General features: G+C 39.9%; 1 protein-coding gene across 18 annotated transcripts in view; it reads right to left on the bottom strand.

Annotated features, from left to right (window-relative positions):
* Positions 1 to 335: 335 nt before the first annotated feature.
* Positions 336 to 24507, bottom strand: part of WNK2 (WNK lysine deficient protein kinase 2) — a 173015-nt gene continuing 148843 nt past the window's right edge. For 6 of the 18 annotated variants that reach the window (XM_077325572.1, XM_077325566.1, XM_077325567.1 and 3 more), the window contains 3 exons: positions 22253 to 22297; positions 19304 to 19563; positions 7665 to 9827 (listed from right to left, as the gene is read on the bottom strand). In XM_077325572.1, the coding sequence (XP_077181687.1) occupies positions 9477 to 9827; positions 19304 to 19563; positions 22253 to 22297 (656 nt within the window). In that variant the 3' untranslated portion in view covers positions 7665 to 9476. Of the gene's footprint in view, positions 574 to 2889; positions 6345 to 7664; positions 9828 to 13976; positions 17397 to 18941; positions 19564 to 22252; positions 22298 to 24507 lie in introns of those variants that run through there. The other 12 variants (XM_077325576.1, XM_077325568.1, XR_013229027.1 and 9 more) reach the window with 11 other exon arrangements.

Below are 24507 nucleotides of genomic sequence, written 5' to 3'. Positions count from 1 at the left end.
ACTAGTCTGGATTGAAACCAAAGCCATGCAGTCCAAATAGTTATGTAAATCAGCTACCTTCCATGTAAGATAATAATCAGAATAACAATTATTGGTTCAAACAAGATCTGTCTAAATCAGTTAAGAGAAAAGCAGGGCGGGGCGGGGGTAGCTTGTTCAGCTTACATCATATTTTAAACTGAGAGCTATTTTGTGTCAAAGGAACTATTGCTTGCAAAACTAGAACAACTAATGTATAATTAGAACATGGTTAATGAGGCTACCTACCAAAATGACCTCAAGTTCTTAAGTTAAATCTTAGCTCCTAAGAGTGAAATGAAATAATTTAGGAAAAAAGCTTTTCCCTTAAAATAATTATAGTTTATTTATTTTTTGCATAATGTTTCAGTTCCAGCTATAAATTAAAATAGAAGTTACAAAATCGAGTTGAGTGGACTAGAATAGCCGAGGGTTTCTCACACACGGTATCACTCCACAGCTTCTTTCTCCTCCTCAGCTGAAGTACAATCTTGTGGTTGACCCTATGTCCAAACTTGGCCACACATCAATTGTTGGTGCTCTCTTCCTCAGCATCTAAAAATAAATAAATAAATAATCAAAATCAAAACCATGTATCAAAACAGATCTGAATGGATTAAACCCAAAGGTTCTTACTCAAGGTTCTGTTTCACGAGTATTTCATTTCCTTAAAAACATGAAATCAAACTCCACATAACAATTATATAACGGGTTGTTTGTTTTTTTCCCATGCCTTTCAAAAAGCAAACCAGGGGCTCCCTTGCAAAGCCATTCAATTTGAGCATGACACTCACTATGCACACAGAAATTTATTTTCTATCTTTGATAGAATGGAAGATCACCCCCCCAAAAAAAACCCCCACTGATGGATGATTAATGGACATACAGCATTCACAGGTGATATAGATGTGTGCACATACGACAGGGTGAAGAACAGTCAGAGCTGGTTCAAAACAAGGAAATAAGTAGAAGCCATGTACCAATTGTGCCAAGGGCTGGGAAGACCCAGGAGGAAGCACCGCAATGCTTGAATAGCTCAACTAGTTAGGCAATGCTGGTTTCTAACTCTAGACACATTGGCAGTCCTCTGGTGGTAAGAGTGTTAATATAATAATAACTACTACTACTTAATTTATATAACCCATCCTTTTCATATGGCTCAGGGCAGGTGACAACACGTAGTCAGCACCTATAATTTAGATTAAAATTACTTTTTTAAAAGCTGCCTCCTAAAAATGTTTGTTTTTTGGTAATTTATATTGGGTGGGTTGATATCTTGTGGGTGAAATTCTTACGCAGGGAGGCCAGAATATGGGGCCAGAAAGAAATTGTATAAATGGAGAGATAATAGGAATTTCAATCTCCTGGGCCTCTTGAGAAAGTAAATAATTAACAGTGAATTTTGAACAGAGTTATACCCTTCTGATTTCAGTAGACTTGGGGGGGGGGGCGGTCTAACCTTGCTTAGGACTGTCCTGATGGATAATTAACTGCCAAGCCAGATACATATTATCAGAATGAGACACATGACATGGGAAGCTGCTTTTTGAATCAAACCACTGATTCATCAAGGATTGTCTATTCAGACTAGCATCAGCTCTTCAGGGTCTCTGACATAGAGAAGCTTTTCATGTCATTCTTACCTGAACCTTTTAACTGATGATATCAAGAATGAGATCTGGGCTTTCTGCATGCCAAGCACATGCCCTATCAGTGGTTCATGCCCCCCCCCCCCCAAGTTAGGCTTTTCTAAGGAAAAACAATTCTATCAATTGACCTCCAGATCACTCTCAAAAACATATACTCTGATGTTAGTCTTCAAGGTGTTACTGCCCTGGAATCTTGTTCATATACTCCCTTAGCATATGTACTAACCCATATCCAGCACTGATAACACAATATTATTTCATGATGTGATGGAAATAGGTGGGGAAATCACCACAGCTCAGACAGGTAGCTTTCTCGTGTCTGAAGGGGAAATCATCTCTGTAACCATCTCTAAAGATTTAAAAACCATCACCATACAAATGTCACAGAATTGTGTCTACATGAGTGGTCTACTATTAATGACATCTGTGAGAGCCCAGTACCACTTACCATATTTTGGAAGACAATCTGCACTGTGTCATTGTCTGGCAAACTCTATACAAGATTCCTACAGCCTTATAACAGTTATTTAACTGGTCCTACTGTACTTCAAGGGCCATACAGTGTGATTTTTCACATGGCTGCACAATAACAGAACTGCACAGTAAGAAATGGACAGGTTCCAATCCATAGAACATGAGATGCAAGTGTCAAAATATTCTCAACATGCTCACACAGTCAAAGCATAGATTAGCACAGAAGCAAATATACTTTTTCCCACTGACATACCATGCTATGTAACTTACAGGTATAGATTCTGAATTTCTAACTATCTAAAGAAATATTCTATCATTTTTAGTCTGTATCACTAAGGCATGCATTTTGGCAATCAGATCTGCAAGCGTATGCTTTGTTGTATATGAGCATGTGTGTGTGCATGCATATGCTAAGTGCTAAGCGATTTAGCATATTGTTAACAGACAGAACCTTTCCTTCTACACTGCAAGATCCTCAAAGAGATGATCTGGAGAGAAACTCAAACACACTGTAATCAAACAAGGTTCTTGTACTAAGTTTACACATTTCCGTCATGTTTCCCATGAAAAGGAACATGATGCACACAAGCCTTCCCCTTTGCAGCACTTGCCTTTCTTCTTTTGCCTGCAGCAGTATTTCCTAGCAGTTGATTCATTTGCCATAAGCCTGCCAGTTCTATGCCATTGCTCAACCAGTACCAAGGCAGCCTATGGTAGTAAGCAAAATAAATCAGGTGATCAAGAATCTATTTTGTTTGGTTTTTGCATAGCATCTTAACCTACAGCTTGTGCTCGTCTGCTGCTGGGCGGAGCATAGGCATCAGTTCCAGCTGTAGCTCATACATGCCATAAGGCAAGGAGGGGGTGATGAAAAGGCTCCCTCTTCATCTGTTACACTGGAGTCATGACAAGTTTGTGTACCTTTGGCATTCACTTTTACAACCGTCCATGTTTAAATCCAGCCGGAAACTTCATTAATTATCAGCAAAGTGAGGCATAATTAATAATCACTCCAGCATATGTTTGTTTGCAGGACAGATTCCCCCTCTCCCCCATGAGAATCACTTATCGTTAGAACAAAAGAAATCCAGACATCATAAAGAGAAATAGAAGTCTTTTAAAAAAGTATATTGAAAAACATTTTACAAGTAGTAGTTTTGAGGGGCAAGATACAGAAGACCTACAGGCCACTTATACATTCAAAATGCTTTTTATTTTCAATTGCAACTTTAATTTTAAAGCTTTTATTTGCTTTTACCTTTCATAGTTGCAGAGGTACATTTAAAATCTGCGTATGGGGATCAGGAATCAAGGAAAAAGAAATCTAAAGTTGGAATATGTAACGATAGCTACAAATCAAGGCTTACATAATGAATGTAATGATGTCACAACCAAATGTTTAGATATCAAAACATTTAACTCAGTGAGATGAAGTTCAGAATGAGGACAATACTTCCACCTGCCCTTTCTAAGGGTAAGGATTACACAGTGAATGTGATAGAGGACACTAGGCATCTGTTGACATTTTTAAAAGCTGGCTGAAGACATTTGGACCTCCGTATCAAGTATGAGCCAATCATTAGTAACAACATACTCAGCACAATGGATTTAAAGCTTTCCCCTCTTTTGCAGCCATCTTTTTTGGGGAAATGCCATTGGCATGGTCATTGCCTAAGGGTGCAAATTTTCCATTTTAAACTGTTGAAAATGCTGATCATGTTTTGTGCTGTGATAATTTTAAATGCATATATATATATATATATATTTTCATTTCACTGTAATAATATTTGTTTGTTTTTTAAACCAATCAAATTAAATAATAATTACAGTATTTGCTGGTGTATAAGAGTACTTTTCCCCCCTGAAAAACATGCCTCCAAGTGGGGGGGTCGTCCTATACGCCGGGTGCACTTCAGTTGGGATAGACATAGCTGCCCATAGTGGCCCATAGTACTGTAATGTAATGTAACATACTCTATATTTTGAGTGGAAATGTTGGGGGGGTCGTCTTATATGCCCAGTCCTCTTATATGGTATTAGAAAGATTAAGGTTATCTTTTGGACCTAGTTTCAAGAGAGTAGCTGTGCTGGTCTGCAGTAAAAAAGCTAGAGTCCAGTAGCACCAGGTATCTGACAAAGTGAGCGTTGACTCTTGGAAGCTTATACTTGGAAAATCTTGTTGGTTCCTCAGGTGGTCTACTGGACTTGAATCTAGGCCTTTGTGACTAGTGAGACATATCAGACTTGTGTTAGCCTTATTGGGGACATCTGAGTGGAGTATGGCTGGATGCAGTAAGCAGTTTGTAGCTGGATCTAAATTCACACAAAACCTGAAGAGTGGTTGACAGAAAAATGGGGTAAGGAAATTCTTCACTGATTTACGCTCCCCATGTTTCACTGGGATAGCACATTGTGATTTTTTTCCCAACTCCAGGTGATGAATCTGTAGATTATTCTTTTAGACTGATTGTTAATACTAAGGGTGCCAGCCTCCAGGTGGGACTTGGGGATCCCCTGGAATTTCAGCTCATCTTTAGACTACAGAGATCAGTTCCTCTGGAGGAAATGGACTCTCCCATCATTGTAGCCCACTGAGGTTCCTGACCTTAGACTCATCCCCATATCTCCAGGAGTCTCTCAACCTGGAGCTGACAACTTGAACTCCCCACCCCACACCAGCCAGGGGGACCTGATCTCCCTAGTTATTACCTAGGGCATTCAGAGGTCTAAGACTGGATCAGCAGTCTGCCACAAGCAGGTTCTCTTCCATTTCCTAAAGCAACAAAGGGTTTAAACTGGATAATAAAATAGGTATGGATATAAATGACACCCCCTCCCCAATTTCCACTTTCTTACCAAAACAAGGAAGGGACTCTGTGGCTTCAAAACTTCTAGAAATGGTACATCTCTAAGATAACTTTGAGCAGATTCAAATTGTAAAGAAATTTTAGAATGATAAAATAAATCTATGAGCAAACCTCTCACCAATTATATAGTCCCTGGCTAAAATATTTGATTGAAACCACACATAAGGGAACACATTCAGTACATTTCTTCAGTTTCAAGGTCTAGAATCTGATTCTAAAAGCCAAAACAGAAGTGATAAAGATAATTCACCCATAAAAGGCAGCGGACAACACAAACCAGATACCATGTATAGTATTATATAGCATGTTTTATTCATTTATTTATCCTGAACCATAAATGTCATTCCATGAGTACTGAAGTGTAAGAGAAAGAAATTGTTTAGCTACCTTGGTATAAGCTGTTGAATCACTATAAATCTTTTATTGGTCTTTTTGTTGATATTTTCTTGTTGCTGCCATTGATGCTTACCCATTCCAGCCCCAAGTTGAGAAATAACCCCTCCCAATTTAACAATTAAATCAAATTAGCAAGTACTAAAAGGACTGTGTATGTCTACACTCTCTTAAGAGTAAGAAGACCATGAAAAGGATTATATTTGAAAAGTAAAAAGAAAAATGCACTTTGTTCTAGGTATTGTGTTGAGACTGACCAAGGATGCCCCTTTAAGGATACCATCTTTGTGCCTGCTTGAGATAGCATAGAAAACTTTCTTGTGAGGTTACAGCTTCCCTGCTGAGGATATGGTTGCCAGTCTCCACATGGGGCTTGGAGCTCTCCTAGATTACAGCTGATTTCCAGATGACAGAGGTCAGTCCCTCTGGAAAAAATGGCTGCATTGGAGGGTGAACTCAGGCATTCTAACCTGCTCAGCTCTCTCCCTTCCCCAGGCTCCACCCCAAAAATCTCCAGGAATTTTCCAACGCAGAATTGACAACCCTGGTAGAACACAGTGGAAACTTGCCCGTTTCACCATCATGCAATAAAAAAAAAATGGTCCTCTGTGGTATCAAACTTAATTTCTTCATTCAAAACCACTCCTTGACTTCTTCATTCCTCCCCTCCACCGAGTATTATTCATATCCATGTGACTGGAAATAGCCAAATATTTAATTGCTGGCCCCATGTTGTTGTTGTTAGGTGCAAAGTCATGTCCAACCCATCGCAACTCCATGGACAATGATCCTCCAGGCCTTCCTGTCCTCTACCATTCAAGCTCACTCCGACTGCTTCAGTGACTTCATCCAGCCACCTCATTCTCTGTCGTCCCCTTCTTCTTTTGCCCTCAATCGCTCCCAGCATTAGGCTCTTCTCCAGGGAGTCCTTCCTTCTCATGAGCTGGCCCCATATAGGCAACCAAAGTAAAAAGGACATAGTACTTGTTATTAGCTGTACAACACATTTATTCAGCAAAATTATTTTCTTATCTCAAGTGGGAATGGCTATCCCATAGCATTCAAAAACCTGGTTAAAAATATTGGGAGCAATCAAATATAAGATGGGGAGACTTATCTTGGCAGTAGCATGTGCGACAAGGATCCAGGAGTCTTAGTAGACCATACATTGAACATGAGTCAGCAGTGTGACTCAGTGGCTAAAAAGGCAAATGGGATTTTGGGCTGTATCAAACGGAGTATCATGTCCAGATCACGGGAGGTGATGGTATCACCTTACTCTGCTCTGGTTCGGCCTCACCTGGAGTACTGTGTTCAGTTTTGGGCACTCCAGTTGAAGAGGGATGTTGACAAATTGGAATGTGTCCAGAGGAGGGCAACAAAGATGGTGAGGGGTTTGAAGACCAAGACATATGAAGAAAGGTTGGGGGAGCTTGGTCTGTTTAGCCTAGAGAGGAGACAACTGAGAGGGAATCTGATAACCATCTTCAAGTATTTAAAAGGGTGCCATATGGAGGATGAATTGTTCTGTCTTGCCCCAGAGGGACAGACCAGAACGAATGAGATGAAATTAATTCAAAAGAAATTCCATCTAAACATCTGGAAGGAGTTCCTGACAGTTAGACCAGTTTCTCAGTGGAACAGGCTTCCTCAGGTGGTGGGTTCTCCATCTTTGGAAATTTTTAAACAGAGGCTAGATAGCCATCTGACGGAGTCGCTGATTCTGTGAAGGCAAAGGGTTGGCGGGTTACAGTAGATGAATGACTGGGATGTGAGTGTCCTGCATAGTGCAGGGGGTTGGACTAGATGACCCATGAGGTCCCTTCCAACTCTATTATTCTATGATTCTATGAAATACTGTTGATTGTTCACACAATCTTTCTCATTCATGCTGTGAGAACCTGTAATCACAGTATTTTTAACTTTCTTTCCTTTCTTTAGGAAATATTGTCAACAGGGTATAATACTGTGTGAATATGCCAAGTGTCTCTGTAAAATAAATGTGTACACAGTACCTCTATTTCAGAAATGATTGTATACTTCAACACATGAAACCCTGAAAAACTGGGAATCCATGACTGAAGTGCATATGGAAAATGTTGCCCTTTCAATTGTGGACAAATGGCAATTCATCATCTTTAAATATTAGCTGAAGTTTGAAAGTCTGGGGAAGAGGGGTAGATGCAAAGTGCTGTACCAATCTGGGTATTCAGACATACATATAATTTCTGAGAATCTTAGCAACACACTGGGGTTTTTGCAATTTTTTTCAAGCACAAAAATGTTTATTTTTCTTCTCTTTAATATATACAATCTCTTGGGAGTGAAAGAGTTAAGTGCCACTGACTGTCAGTATACAAAGGGATGGACTATACAGTGGGCAAGAGCGACAACTCGTAGGTTCAGTGCAAGCCAAGTTAGGAGCAGTGAGAACAGATTTTCCATGTTTTGCTCATAAAGCAGACATACATGAAATCTAAAATAAAGTATCAAACAAGAGAAAAATGCATGTTACAGGGACCACAGATCTCTTACGACAGTTAAGTATTTTGACTGAGCAGAAGACCCTGCATCGTGTTCTACAAAGTTCAATTCTAACCAAATTGATGGAATATATGCAAAATGGTACCAATAAAATATTTCAGACAGTCCTTAATGCTCAAAGTAAGCAGACTATACAATTCACAGATCAATAGCTCTGCCTCTTCAGAAGACAGATCAAAAATATCATTGAGAGAGAATCAGCAGCATCCCTTCATTTGTCTGTTGTCATGGTTTTGTCAGTTATGCCATTATGTTCGTCACTTTTTCCTCCAAAGTAAATTGAGACCTACCACTCTGCAAATCAATCTAAGCAGTTACCTTCCACCTTTAGAATTACGGATGATGATATAGTTTTTCTGCACTATAAGGAAGACATCCCCTCCCCCAAAAGCACAAGTCAGACAGGAAAGATGGTGCATATTAAACCTATAGTGGAAACTGAGTTAAAATGTTAAGGTCTGTGTGAGGGAATCAAGTGTAGCTAAACATCTAAACTACTCTTTGAGTTTAAGAAGAAGAAAAAAGGAGGGATGGTTGAAAAGAGAACTTCACATTTAATTCTGGTTCAGAAGACGACCACTGACGGGACAAAGGAAGAGTACGTGCAAAAGAAATTCCTGTACTTTACACAGTTCTTATAAGAACTTTGGGACTGGCTCTCCTATAGGTTCCGTTTAGTTCACATATGAAACATGCATGGACTTGTAATGCAACTTAATCACATAAATCTATTCAGAACAGAACAAACATTACTGTTGAACAAAAGGAGGGGAAACATCTGCCTGCCATTTCGCTATTTTACCGGAAAACATAGGTTCTTATATGCAATAGTTTTTCCAGAAAGACTGCATAACAAATTGCACTGCCCAAAGCTATTCCCTTCATACATAATATACAACTTACTTTCAGGTGCCTGTAAATACTCCTTAAAAAAAATCAACTCACTCATTTTATTACTTTTCATTCAAACGAAAGAAGACTCTGATCAGTAACTCCTCCTGTAAACATTGCAGCCACCAGTTAGAATAAAAGCACTTACAGGAGAAAATAGAATAAAATTTCTCAAGTCTCAAATGTAAACTTTCAATTATGTACACGTATATTTATATATTGCAAATTAAAAATTTAACCTCACATAAGCAGATTGTAAATAATATACACCTGTCTATTTTTTTTTCACACCTTTCCAGATGAACCTGAAAAGCTTGAATTCAAGGCACTATACTCCTGCCGGATTAATACAGCGATCTAACCGTCAATTCAAGTAAATGTATTTCAAAGGTTGCTTGCAGTTTCAAACACCGGAACACAAAACAAAGTGTCTTCAGCAATGACAGAGAAGCAAGTATTGCCATAACAACAAACTTATCGGTGTGAAATCAGTTCACAGTGATGGCCTGATGCAGCTCATGGCTGTGCGCACTAGCAGGCCTGAACTGGCTGCCAGCCGGTGAACAGAGACTGCTTACGGGCTCAAACACTCAGCACTTGCGCTCGGGCAATCCTCCTCAGGCATCAAGAAGCGACAAAGCTAGGTTATTCTCAAGTGAGGGCCTGGTGGGCTGACAACAGGTTGCTGCATTGGCATTGGAAAGAGTGGCAAGCCATTTTCCCCCGGAGTCAGGCAATGTGCCCTGCTCTGGCCTCCCACAATCCCAGGCTGTGCTGTCAGGCCTGACCACTGCACTCCAAAAACCGGCGGTGGGAAAAGTCCTCCGTATTGACAAAGAGGCATCACAAAAGGTTTTACTGTGCCAGAAAGGGTAGTACCTGGCATAGGCACTGGTATAGATGGTGAAACTCCAGGAGTTAATGCAGCGGGCACTGGGCAAGACACTGGAACAATGCACTTGTCCCCCATTCCTGTTCTGACTGAATTAACCTACGAAAACAAACATAAGAAAAGCAGAGCTATTAAGCCTGTACCCGCCTAGCAGTGCAACACTCTATCGCTGTACAGCAAGGACCATTTTCAAATCAACCGTGTCATGCTCTGGTTTATTCTGAGGGTATGTGCTGCTGGTCTTGCTCCCTCCAGTGGCCGAGACTGTGAATGAGGTGGGACCATTAAAAAACCCTTCTGTTTGCATGCGGTTTATAATTCTAATTCAAATCCCTCTAGATTCTTTTGCATAGTAAGGGATGAATTCCCTGCCCACTCCAGACTTCACATTACTTTCACTTTTACCACATAGCTACATTAATCTATGTGCAGAGTATTAGTGGCAAGACATAAACAGTGTTCTTTCAAAACACACCAAGGAAGTTCTGCCTCCTATTCCACCCCCACTGACATCGTAGGAAATTCTGATTGTCTATGCATATTCTAAGCAGTTGTCAGCAGAAGCCAGGAAGCCCACAATACGTAGATCTGTAAACATGGAACCCTGCACAATTTGTGCACACTCCCCCCATTGTCCTTTAGCAATCTCCCCACAGAACTGTTATGCACTAGAACACATACACACAAAAGGGGTTACACCAAGCAGTTCAGCTTCTTTGCTCACTGAAAATACCTTGACTTTGCAGAACTGGATGAGAGCAGGCAAGCTTTCTTTTCTGAACACTGAGTGCCACTGACTTCCTGAGAATTATGTTCTTAATAACAGACCCAGTACCAGAAGAGCAATTATTTTACAAGAGGACTGTCTGGTTCCCACATGGCAGGTTTTAATTTCACATATAATTTACAGCTTCTGGCAGTGATTCTATTAAGTCAGCACCTCCTCTTGAACGGTGTTTCTTTTGGACAAATCCCACTACTGTCTACAAGATTGGAGGTGAACTGATGTTGAATTGAATTATATCCAAGAAATGAAGTGCAACATTTAGGTATAAAATGAACATGAGTTTAAGTGAGACTGCCTAAGGTTTTTGGTGTAAAAAACAAACAAACACGAAACACCAATCCCCACTAAGTTCCGATCTTTAATATATTGGTTGAAAAAGACCTATTCTGGTTCCATGAGTATCTCTTAAACATCTTTAAAAAAAACCCCAAAACTGGTGCGACGAACCACTTTGTTAATAACATTCACAAATTTCTTTGCAGCACTTTTTGTTCTTCATTCCATAATTCATCTCTGTGTTTAACAGAAGATGCAAACATCACGGCATGTACAACTATAAGGGGCACACTAGCTCTATAGACCTGCAATAGTTAAGAAAGCACAGCCAATGCTTTCTACCAGTTCTCCTGAGCCATTTGGAAAATGCTTGTGGAGCTGAGCTATATGGCCTATATCTGTGGTGACCTCTGGATTATTTTCATTAGCAATTCTATTCTTCAGAGAATGGTCCAGGAACTGGAAGTCTATGGTGGGGAAAGAGAGACAGCCTAAGCATTTTAAAAGTAAAATTACTGCCAGCTAGGTATAAGGGATACCTAGTTGGAAAGTACAGGCTCTCAGCACTATGAAGAACATTAGGGGGAGGACTCCAAACATGAAAGACAATGTTCAGAAGATGAAGAAGATGAAGAGTTTGTTCTTATATGCTGCTTTTCTCTACCCGAAGGAGGCTCAAAGCGTCTTACAGTCGCCTTCCCTTTCCTCTCCCCACAACAGACACCCTGTGAGGTGGTGAGGCTGGGAGAGCCCTGATATTTCTGCTCGGTCAGAACAGTTTTATCAGTGCCATGGCGAGCCCAAGGTCAACCAACTGGCTGCATGTGGGGGAGCGCAGAATCGAACCCGGCATGCCAGATTAGAAGCTCGCACTCCTAACCACTACACCAAACTGGCTCTGACAATAGTCAGAGGCAATGACAATAGTCATTTGCCCTTCTAGAACTTTCTGAACTACCAACATGATAAAATGTACGCTAGCCAACTGTTTTTCTCAGGAACCGTTCACTGGGGCATTAAATTCATAGTCCAAAGAGAAATGTAATACAACAGTGTATAACATCTCTATCTCCAACAGCTTTTGAAATTGATTTCTGTTTCCATTTCTTTACAAGTAGCACATTTTGACATTTGGCAACCATTTAAGGTAAATAAAATTGCTTTATGGGCTTCATCTGCCTCAGGATCCTATAAACTGAGTATTGTTCACCTAAGATTATGCACTTTTTGTGCCTCCATAGTAGCTAGTAGAATCAGCTTAATTCACTGCTATTGTTATACATATTAAACATTATTGAGAAAAATGAGATTTTCCCTATATCTCCTGTTTGCCTAGGTGCTTAAAAACACTGTACTGACCACCAATCCTAAATTGAATTTAAATTTTTGTACTTATGTATAAGAATGCTTAAATGATCAGGACTCTCATAACCCTCATATTTGTTCTCGATGACCTTCCCCCAAACTCAATCTTGAACAACAAACATAAACTTTCTTGTTCAATTTGATTTTGTGATGGATCACAGTCCAATCTGTGGGAATTATTACATGGATGTGTGAATCAGCATTTCCTCATGAACCATTTTGCTAGCTCAGGTGTGAAAGGTAAGCAATAAAGCTTAAGGTCATAGGCTGGATTTAGGACTGATCACTTTAAATAAATTTCCACCTATTGGAACTATAGAAGTAATAAGAAAATTCATTGGTTGGTCTGCTATGCTTTTATGCTACCAGCTAATATACCAAACTTAATATACTAATTAGCATGATTTTAACTCTCACCAGTAACTAAACTTCAATTTCAGGACTAGTTTGAGGTCACAGTAAAGGAGAAAAAAGCAGTGGGAAAAAGAAGACCGTAGAGCCAGCAGAGGCATAGGAAAAGAAACAGCAGACAAGGGTTAAGCAAATGGAGAAACAGAATATGCCATAAAGGGGGCAAGGAAGGAAGATTAGAAATTGTTGGGATTTCCGTACCCTTTAAATGTAGTGTCAAGCCAGTCAAATGCAAGCTGAATATTCCCGCCCGTTCACATGACATCAACCACATCCAGTGTCTGGCCCACTGACAGCTCATTTAATCCTCTATTTTAAAGCACTTCTCTGGGAATCCCAAAAAGTGGATTCACCACTCGAAAAAGCACTAGAGACTGGATAGCAACCAGCAGGCAACTAGCAGAAGGAAGGTATGGAGGCTCAAATGCACTAAAGTCATCTGCCATGTCCCGCCCTCACTCCCTCCCTCTCCCTTGTTCCCGGGGATGAGAATTACTTTTTAAAAAATGGTGAACTTCCTGGAACAAAGAATAGGTAGACGTGTGTAAGCGATGCCAGAAATAAAAGAATATTTCATTCAACAAAGTGTGCCTCTCAAAAGTTTTCTTCCCCCCCCCCAAAAAAATCAGGAACAATATTAATTAACTCATTTATCAAAGGACTCAGGTGCTTCAGCTTCATCGTCCATGGAAGTCAATGGATCCACAGAATATAATGGGAGTGGTGGTGTTCCTGCCTTTTCCAGGGCCTGGGGGGGAGGAGGGTTGAGGTACAGCCTCCAAGCTTTCAGGGTAGCTGCACGAGGCTCTTCCCTGACAACCCTCCAAATTTCATAATGATTGGTTCAAGGGGTTCATGTTAGGTGCCCCCATCCCTTCATTATACCAAATTATATCCAATAGAGAGTCGTCTCCATTGATTGACTGGCAGAAGTGCAACGCGAATAAGGTATGTTGCTCTCTTCCACCTCTTCCAGCAGCAGGTAAGGAGGGTAAGATGCACAAGAAGAGGGCAGACAAAGGTGAGGCAGAAAAAAGGTGAGGAGGGCTGTGGTGGAGGGTGCGATATAATGTTGCGCTTTGCCATTCCGCGGGCATGATGCTATTTTTACTAATGTGCAGAAATGCCGTGAATAGGAGGAACTGGAGCTATCCTTTGCCTCCTCAGTAAGCCATATACTAGATTTATGCCTCTGTTTCCATTTATTTATAGAACTGTATTTAGCCTGCTTTTCTCCTGCAGTGCAGATACAAAACTGCTTACAAAATAAAACCCATATACTTATCCATGGTTCCTCTATATATTTGTGAAACAGCCTGGGGGGTGGAATGTGTCCAGCTGTCCAAGTCGGAATAGGGCCAATCAGGATGCAGCCAGCATTGCTAGCTGCACCCTGATTGGCCCTGTCCTTACAGCTCCCACCCTCCCTCCCTGGACGCTAGCCATGTTCCTTTCAGATGTACCAGGGACAGAGAGAGACACACAGAGCCCTGCCAGACCGAACACGAGCCCTCATTCCCTCCTATCGCTCCTGCTGCGAGGGAGGCGGAGGGAGACAGAGAGAGCTGCCCCAAGCTGCTGACCAGCCCTGTTTCCCTCCTAAGGATGAGCCCTAATTACCTGCTATGGCTCCTGTTGCCACGGAGTCAGCGACACAGAGAGCCGCCTCTGCTGTGATAGAGGGAGAGAGAGACAGAAAGAGCTGCCCCAAACTGTACACCAGCCCTGCTTCCCTCCTACGAATGAGCCCTAATTACCTGCCATGGCTCCTGCTGTGAGGCACACGAAGAGACACACAGCGAGAGGGAGGGAGTGAGATACAGAAAGAGATCTGCACCTCCCGGTGTCCTTTGGGTCATAGTGCCCATTGCATTCCTGGTTGCAATGGGCTTTCTTGCTAGTATAAACAGTAAAACTTAAAACAAAAATATATCACATTATAGGCCTCCCCAGTCAAACTTAAAACAATCAATGAACAAGCACACTCTGGGCTGGTGCTGGATCCACTAAAAAGTTCACTTCTAGCTACAGTTCACTTCTAGTTCACTCAACAGTTCACTTCTAGCTTGATTCTAGTTAAGAACCACGAGTCACAAGCCTTTTGGATCCAGCTCATCAGCATACAACTTTTGACAAAACACCCTATTTCATAGGGTCAATTGTTTTTGAGCCACACATTTCATGTAAAACATCTGCATTCCTTTCAAAAACTATTACTTAATTACCTGAACAATCAATTATTAATACCTACTAGGAGTTAAGTCTGTAATCCTATAAACACAGATTTGGGACCAAGTTCCATTAAAACAAGGAATAGTGAATATGCTTAGATGAGATAGCAAATGTGTTTAGATTGTTGATATCAGTGGGAATTAAGTGCTGAAATGATCCGTTAATCAAATTTTTAATCCAGAAGGAGAGATCTGCACTTCTATGTGCTACTAATGCGAATTGGAATACACATCTAGATACACATTGACTGATTATGCACAGCACGGGAAGGCCGGGCTGGCGGCGACAGGGCAATGGGCCCAATCCTCAATTATGCATGACGTCGGCACCATCCCAGCTGCCATCCAGCCCTGGTCCGACTCAGGGCCTTGGATAGCGTGTGTAGCTGCAGTTGCCATCCAAGGACCTGCCAGCCCAGCCCAGTGCATAATAGAAGAGCTGGGCCTTTGTGCCCAATTCCTCCCCTGACCTATGGTGTCCCTGCAGGGATGCTGCACGCCCCGGATAGCTTTGTGGTGCCATGGAGCTGAACATGGTGGTCTTCCACCCCCATGATGGAGGGGTAGTGGCATGCTGCTCCCCCGCCATTCTGCACTGGGGCCCCCATGCCTCCTGCTGCCACACGACATGATAGCCTCTTCCAGCCCCAGTACTGTGCGTGCTCATGCATGATGTCATGGCAGTCCATGTGTGCTGGGGGAATCCATCCCCCGTGTGTAATTGAGAAGCAGCGGGGCATGCTACCCCGCCACAAGGAACTGGCAGCGGCCTGGGGCAGCCACTGCCGTGCAGAATTGGTCATTTTTACTTACTAAAGTTCTGCTCCATTGACATGATGCATCTTTTGTTGACAACAGGGATTTAACACCTGCATCCCAAGCTCCCCAGTTGTTATATATCATCACTACAGATCAGCCCATGATGTCAGCTAGATCAGAGTCTATCTTAAAACAGTAATTAAAGCACTCTCATAATGCACTTTGCTAAGTTTTCAGCATGGGATTCTTCTCTTTTGGCTTGCCTTTCCTTTCCTGTATCATATGACACTATGACCATAAAAATGTAGTAATAGATATGGTCCAGCATTCTGCTTCACCCAGTAGTGGACCAGTCACGCCCCCTACCAAATCTTACATGCATACATTACATACTTACAAAGCACTTCCCCTGTTGTTTTCCCCATTGCTGGTATTCAAGATCCAGTTAGCCCTCATGGCAATCAGTCACTGATAAACCTGACTGTCATACATTTGTCTAAACTGATTTTAAAGGCAGCTAAACCAGTATCCATTACCATACCCTGGAACAGTGACTTTCACAAGTGTATAGCTGACAGGGTATATATAACCAACATTCTCTCTTGCACTGTGAAGAGAACTATGATGAAAGTCCAATGGTACTTGAACCTTATGTTATTCTGTAAAAGTAACAGACATAAAATGTTCACTGAAGCAAGTGCAGACTTTACTCCCTCCTATTTTTAATTCCTTTTCATCCTGCACCCACACAAAAATTCTTGCTTCCCAGCCAACTAGCTGGAGTCAAGCTCAAACAGATGCATCATTCTCCTATTCCAGTATGTGTAACATATCACCTACTTGTCACTGAAACAAGACTGCACCCTTTATGTTGACTTCAGCATTTCCACCTAACTCATTCTCGTTCCCTATCTCCTCTTCACACCTTATGGGTTCATTGCAACACATTATTTGAAAAGAAGAAAACATAAATAGTTGTATAGTATACTGGTTACAACCCTTCAAAGATAATTTCTTCCATTTGAAGAGCTGTTATTCACAATATGCAATGTTAGGATATAGTTAGGAAACTATATCTATTCATCATTTGTAAACTATATGCAAAATTTACAAATGATGTGTTGACAATGGTATTCCATTGCAGTTATGTTCCATGCACATTTCATGATGTGTTAGAAAATGATGAAAATGATAAAATGGCCATCCTTGTACATGAATTGGCTTCTAAGATGAAAATAACAAATCTATGTTGGCCATTTATGTTTCAGAACCAAATTGAGAGGTAATGTTATGTGGTACACTGTAGAACTGTCTATGCTACAGAAGCGAATAAGCATGTTTCTAAGAAAGTAAAAAGATGCGGTTGATACTGGGCACTGTGGTTTCATAAAGCAAATAATACAAGCCAAAAGAGTACTGATCTAAGAGGTGATACCAGTTTTCTCCAGTATTATATACAGTTTTGTCTTAGAAGAAGAATGACACTGAGAACAGTACCTTGAATAAAAATAACCAGATTGAGCACACTGAACAGTGTGTGGCTAAAAGGGAGGGAGACTGTATTCATACTTAAACAGTATGCAATCATCTTTCATAATTAAAGGTTTTCCTGTGAATCAGCATGGATTTATATACACAATAAGCATTTACAAAATGTAATACAAATGATAGTTTGGTACAGAGTTTCTATGGTCTTTTCTTCTCTCAGGAAAGGCAACAAGTCTCTTAGGAGTTGCAGAAGCTCAGAGCCTGTTTTTATCCAAGTGCATCTCATGATGCAACTGCTTTCTCCAACTGGACAGAGGATTAAGGACGTTTCATCCTGCTTCCTGCATTTTTCTGTCCAATTTAAAGGAGAAGAAAGAAAAGATATTGCTGAATCAGAGGCATCACTGCTTTGCAGTCCCTTTCTGCTCTAAATGTGCTTCTGGCATGGATTAACCCTTCAGCTGCATATATTTAGGAGCTTAGACATTATAATGTAAGATTTTGATCACCAATACAGTTCTGGGGAAAATACTCAAATTGTACCTAGGAAGTAAGTGCTAATTTGTAATAAATAATTATTTACCTACCCTAAAGTATATTAGCACAATTTTGCAGGTAAGACACCTGTGTGTAATCTGCTTAAGAAATGTGTTCTGTTGCCAAGTAATCGCCCATATTTAACCTTGTTCTTTCTCTTGCTCTACCATAACATGAAGGTGAATCCAGCTTCCACATATGGAATACAGCTTAAAGAAGTGATCTCAGCTTTCCCCTTCTCAGGAAGGATGGGGGACCCTTGGAAACAATGTGGGACATGGTCAGGCGATCAAGAGGGGATATTGGCAGGAAATCCTTCCTTTTCAGGAGGGGAAGGACATTTCTACCAATTTAGTGATTCCCACTAGAATTAGTCTCTGCCACATCCCACAGTTAGGTTCCTTCCACGAGCTGTTAGCTGTTATCTAACAATTTTTTTAAAAGTTGACACAATCCTATGTAAAGTGCTACTATTAAACTTATATTTTAATTTAAAACATTCTCATAATCAGCTACAATATTAATAAGAAAGTTTGTAGGTATTATCAACCAATATATGGGCAGACAACTGCACAGTCTTTCCCCCCCCGGAATTCTAACTTTTTGCTTTCATTATTAGAACTATGTTTACTGCTTACTTTCAGTCTTTATAGAAGGAAAGTAAAACAGCAGTAATTTTATATGGAATCCTAACAGCCTAACAAGAAACAAAATCTAACAACATAGCCTGAATGAGCCAAGTTAATTATATGTATAAAGTAATTCCCCTGTATAATAGTTATAGCTTCTTTTTTCTGGTTGTCACCTACACTTGCATCTTGATCCAGTATATGTAGCAAGTTTTGCAGGGGTATTTCTAAATGGACACAGTACTCACTGTAGAACAGAGCTGCCCATTCTCTTCAGTGACAAAGGAGGCTCCTTACTGCATGGACAGTTTATATTCCTTATATACTATGTGTATATGGAACATTCATCATAATCATAGAAACTGGAGGCAGCTCTTGCTTGTTGATGACTGTGGGTGTACCTTTTGGGGAATGAATACTTGTTCAAATGATGGGCACATGAGTTTGTATTTGTATATTTATTTACCAACACGTACTCAATGTACCCCGGTTGAAGAGAAATCAACCATGGAAATGGGTGGGGGTGGTGATGGTGGTATGGCAAGGAGATGACAAAGGATCCATTTTTTGTTTATACCACGCTGGCATCTATCCATTAGGCTTTCTATTGGGAAATATAAATTAGTAATATAAACATAAAAAGAATACTTAACTACCATCTTTCTCTTTTAAAAGGCAAATCGTTGGCACAGCCTTTAGCAGAAGAACCTGTAAAGTGTTGCCACCAAGCCTCTATTCCAGCAAAGTACTGGATGTAGTTTTTAATAATGCATATAAGGTTACAGAAAAGAAACTTCAGCAAAGTTGTTTAAATGTTTTTAAAGACAAGCAGCCTTTGATTACCAGTGAGTGTATTGCTGCATATCAACTATTAAATCACAATTCTTCATTTGTAAAAACTTTTATGCTGAAACATACATTGTCAAGATCAAGTCCAGGGAGACAAAAATTAAGCTATTTTAGCAGTTATTGAAGTGAAATGGATATTTATATGGGGTGTGCTCTTTTAAGCTTAGGTCCTCCAAACACCAGCTCTGCAATGGCTTTCAGACACAAAGCAAAACGTAATGCTCTTCAAGGAGTGCCACTTACTCCACACATCTCATTCTGTGTCTGCATCGGATTAGCTTTAGGCTCCATGTCTTGCCGTTTTTGGTTCTGCTTCAGTTGATTTAAGGATGGCTTTGCTTGTACAGCTCCCACTGTTTTGCTTGTCCACTGATCCACCAGCTTGTGGAGATCATCCGTGAAAGTTCCTTTCTTGTTGTTACTATTGTTTGCTTGTACCTGTACCTGTAGTGTTGCTTGCGGTAGAGGGTCTGGACATGTTACAAGACTGTTTGTTGAGGATCCTAAGATATCACAGAAAGAGAAGAATCAGTTAAGTATGTCAATACTGGGACCCAACATTTTTCTCTGGGTTACATTCACTCTTCACAACATTTCAAAACCTCAGCTACTGGTTTTCCTTCTAACTGCTTCTTCCAAAGAACAGTTTTGCTCCAAAAATGGCCTAAGAAATTACACTTGTTGTTGTGTATATATAAATATTCAATAATTAGGGAGGAACTTAAAAAAATTACACTGTTCTTATGAATCTCCCACAAAAGTAAGTATTGGGCAAAATGGAACATTAAAATGGCTAGAAAATTAAATTTAGATATCCTTAAGATGGACTTGGATCTGGTTAGCCCAGGTTGGCCCAGAGTCATCAGATCTTGGAAACAATGCTGGGAAGCCCTGGTTGGGAGACCACCAAGGAAGTCCAGGGTTGCTATGCAGATTCATGAAATGCAAGACCACTTCTAAACTTCTCTTGCCTTGAAAACCCTATGGGGCCACAGTTAATCTGCTGGGACTTGATGGCACTTGACATATACTCATCCTTAACATGGTCTTGTGGCATCTTAAAATAACATTTTTATTGCCTTTTTGTAATGAACTAGCTTACTTCCTCAGATGTATGCAAGCTGCCTGATTGCTCTGGAGAGGGTTATAGCGGAGTGAAAGAGGCATCCCGGAGGAATGCTGTCAGTAAGGACAAACCATATTGGGCTGACTTCATGATAGCTTCATAAGTTCACTGCAGTAGACTAACATGGCTACCACTCTGACTACTCCAGGTGGGATGCCTGTCAGGGCTTTATAATATATTTGTATTCTACAATTTCAGTACTGACTTTGAAGGCTGAAATTAAGCGCACTTTCTTCAGAGTAATCCCACTGGCTAATGTGAGACTTACTCCTGAGTAGAGCGGCTTAGGATTTGTGTTCTGAGGTTTGGGAATTATAGATTTCTCAGTGAGTTCCCCTATTCTCCCAAGTCCTAGAAGGACACCAGTTTTGTGTATTGCACTGTTCTATTAATTTATTGTAAAACATTTATGTGCCAAATGTTGAGCATCGAACATTGAAAACGTATACAATAAACTATATATACAATGGCTGAACAAAACTTATAAATGCACAAAACACCAAGAAATCAGGAAAGAGACCAATAACAGTTATAAGGTGTACACCAAACAGAACAAAAATATCTTCATCTATTGCCAGAAGACAACAATAGAAATAACCATATGAATCTTCCTGGATAGGGAGTTCAAAAGTTTTGACACCGTGACCAAAAGGGCCTTTCCTCAGGCTGTTACCCACCTAGCCTCAGAAGGCAGGAGCATCCAAATAAGGGCTCCAAATATGACTGGGGTGGTGGTCATTTTGTATATGAGGCTCCAAATGTGGGATCAGGGTGGTTAAACTGTAGTATTTTTTGCATGCTTAGTTCCACATTTATCTAAAGCTGGAGTTGGTATATGTCATTCTTGCCAACACAGCAAAAACAGTTGGGAAAACATCCACATTCTTCTAGCTCCAGTGAACTCCCAGATGCTTCCATGAGTTTGAAATGCAGTTTAAGGAAGTTACATTACTGTTTAAGCATTTTATTTGCTGTTTAAGAAATGTTTATGGAGAAATACCACAAAGACACCTGATTCGTAATAATATCAAATGTAGCTTGACTATGCCTTCACCTGGATGGCTCAGACTATCCTGATATCATCAAATCTTGGAAGCTAAGCAGGGTTAGTCCAGGTTAGTATTTGGCCAGAAGGTCACCAAGGAAGTCAAGAACTGCTACACAAAGACAAGCAAAGGCAACTCATCTCTGAACATCTTTTGCCTTGAAAATGTTATGGCGTTGCAGTAGGCTTCGACTTGATGGTAAAAAACCCACAAAAAAGCATGACTTATATTATGAATCTGAGACAGCTGATGTGCGAGTAATATATTTTGCTCATAGCAATAAAATCAGTATTCAACCCAAGCTGAAATACAGAGTCCAATACCAGAGTTAGGAGAATCTGAAAGCATATTTTAAAACTTTTTCAAGAACATTTAAGTACTAAGTCAAAAGACCAAGATTTGGAGCAAAAAAGTTCATAGCTGTTGCTAAATGGTATTATAATGAGCCAATGTACTAATTTCTGCTGCTGCGAATTTTCAAAGAAACTAATACGCAATATAAGTACATGTACTAGGGCTTTTCTCTCTTTGCATAAAACATTCGTACATTCTCTTACTAACTTTTGTGTTCAATAGATTCTTTTGAAAAATGAACCAGTGAAATGAAGTGCTATTTTCAATATTAAATTCCAACAACTATTCAGTGATTCAGACATCTCAATCGGTGTGAGAAAGTGTTAAGCTATATTAATCAACCAGCAGCAAAACAGCAATGTAAAGAAGCAGTGTTAATTTAAAAATTAGATAAGCACACTCCCCAGCTTTGTCTCATAAACACACAGGTACACTCTGAAAAAAAGTACAGTGGTCTTGCAACATGCATACATCTTAAAGCATCACCAGCATGCAAATCTAGCAATAAGATATCGACTCTTAATTCATACACAGCCTATTTTTAATGCCAGTATGGATGCAACATCTATTGTTTAAATAAACCGCTAGATTATATATTTAAAATAAAGCAGCCCATGCTTAGAAAGAAACATTAAAAATCCAAAAAAAAGAGAGAGGGATAGTTACTACTACTGTGATCTTTGCCTAGACATAGTCGTTTCAAGGTGGACCCTACAAAGTAAAATGATACAAGACATACAAAGTTAGGTAAGACTAAAAGAGGGGAAAGAAAAAAGTCTGATGGAAAATCTTCGGAATTTGTAAACAATGAGAAGTAATCATTTGGCAAGAAGGAACAGACAGAAAGTCAGCAGTTCAGCATGAAGAGAAGAAATAATTGGGCAGCTCAAAACCTGAATAAATTTGCCGCTATCAAAATAAATGATTTGCAGTTTTTAATTTGGGACCTCCGATAAATACTGAGATGTGTTTGAAAAATCGTACTACTTCCAAGTGTTTTGGTTCCTATTTTAGTTGTGTCGCTATCTATACTGAACTGTGTTGATCTTGCTAATAAAATAACAACAATACTTTCAGGAACAAATTAGCTTGACTATAAAATATCAGTTGCTTGAAGAGTTTCTCCAAAGCATATTTTGCAAATTGAACAACACATATTTATTTGGATGTCTGTGGCTAATTTTTAAGCTTAACTGATTGAAAAGTATATGACCAAATACAAAGCACTGATCTCTATTATCTTCAAGATGCAGAATGATCCTCTTAGTTCCTTTACAGTATCCAGCTATGCTTATCAAGTTGATTGATCAGATGCCATGATAAATTAAGGGGCACACTGAGCATATGCCATCATATGTACATATTAGTCACTTGTATGAAGCAACTTATTCAAATTCCAAGAGTTCCACTTGCAAACAAGTATGAGTTTTGAATTTGATTTTTTAAAATCATGAAAACAAAAATGTCTTCTAGGTTTTCATAATTAAAAAGACTAAAATCTATGAAGCATGTGAATTACAGTTCAGTCGTTAAAATACTTTCCTGAGATTGTCTCACTGAATAGACCCGAGTAGGCTTGTTTAGGACTGCTATCTTATCTTAGGTTTCTTACTCCCTGAAGAATCTGACAGCTAAACAGTCCCTGTAGGGCCATCCAAGCCCTTCATTACATCTTTGTCTCAGTGATACAAAAACTGAATGCCTTGAAGTAATTCAAATAAACAGGGATAGCAGATTCCATCTGCTTGTGTCCACAAACAAGATATTTTGTTTACTGCCTGAAAAACTACCAGGCAACAGCAAGTGCTTAAAGGAAGTTTACAAATAAAACAAGCCAGTTGATAGGACATGTAGAATGGGCCTACGAATGTCCTAGAGATACAATTTAAAAACTCACAATATTCCTATTATGCTTACAGACCCTTTAAGGTTAATAAATACTCAGTTATTATCAAATAGATGATGGCTATTTAGTAACATAATAAATTCTGATAAAGAAAGATAAAGCTTCCACAACAATGGATTAATCAGACTTTACCCTTCACTCACCAAATCCCACCCCCAGGAAAGAATATATATATTTTTTATCATATGAGGGAGTTATGATTAAATACATTAGATCAGATTTCAAGTTCTCCTCCAGTGAGGCCTAGGAGGGCTATTTCATAATCTTGTTTAAGGTTGTTTCAAACGGGACCTAACATTGTGGACAGGAAACACCACTATATAGGCTTCTCTAACAAAAACAGATTACAAATATTGCATAGATTTTTAAAATAAATAAATAAATAAATACACAAATAAATCAGATTTAAAGCTTATGAGAGGAATTTCTGAGAAACATTTTAAAAGTATTAGAACTATATTAAACTGAATCATCTTAAAAAAAAAATCAGAAGCACTCTTATTAACAGATCTTTCCGGGACATTATCAATTTATTCCTGACATCAGAGCCATTCCCGGTGAATCTGAAAGAGGTAGTGGTGCAGCCTTTATTGAAAAAAACAAGAGCTGAATCCCACTGACCTGGCCAATTACTGCAGAGTTTTGCATTTAGCATTTCTGGGCAAGGTGATTGAACAGGCAGTGGCAGGACAATTCCAGGGATTGTTGAAAGAAACTTCTGCACTCGACCCTTTTCAATCTGGCTTCCAGCCTGGCCATGGGGTGGAGACAGTTCTGGATGCCCTGACAGACAATCTCCAGAGGAAGCTGGATCTAGGCAGGTTGGTGCTGCTGCTCTTACTAGAGCTGACAGCTGCATTCAACATGGCCTGATCACAAACTAGCTGAGTTAGGAGTTAGACACAGCTTTGAAATAGCTAGAGTCCTTCCTCCAAAACTGAGGACAGAGGGCGGCAGTAGGGGAAGGTATGTCCCAGCCTAGGGCCCTAAAATGTGGAATCCCTCAGGGAGCTAT

This window comes from Paroedura picta, chromosome 3 (genome assembly GCF_049243985.1).
Source record: "Paroedura picta isolate Pp20150507F chromosome 3, Ppicta_v3.0, whole genome shotgun sequence".
Taxonomy (NCBI): domain Eukaryota; kingdom Metazoa; phylum Chordata; class Lepidosauria; order Squamata; family Gekkonidae; genus Paroedura; species Paroedura picta.
The sequence above is the reverse complement of the archived record's forward strand: the minus strand, read 5'-3'. Positions and strand labels throughout refer to the sequence as shown.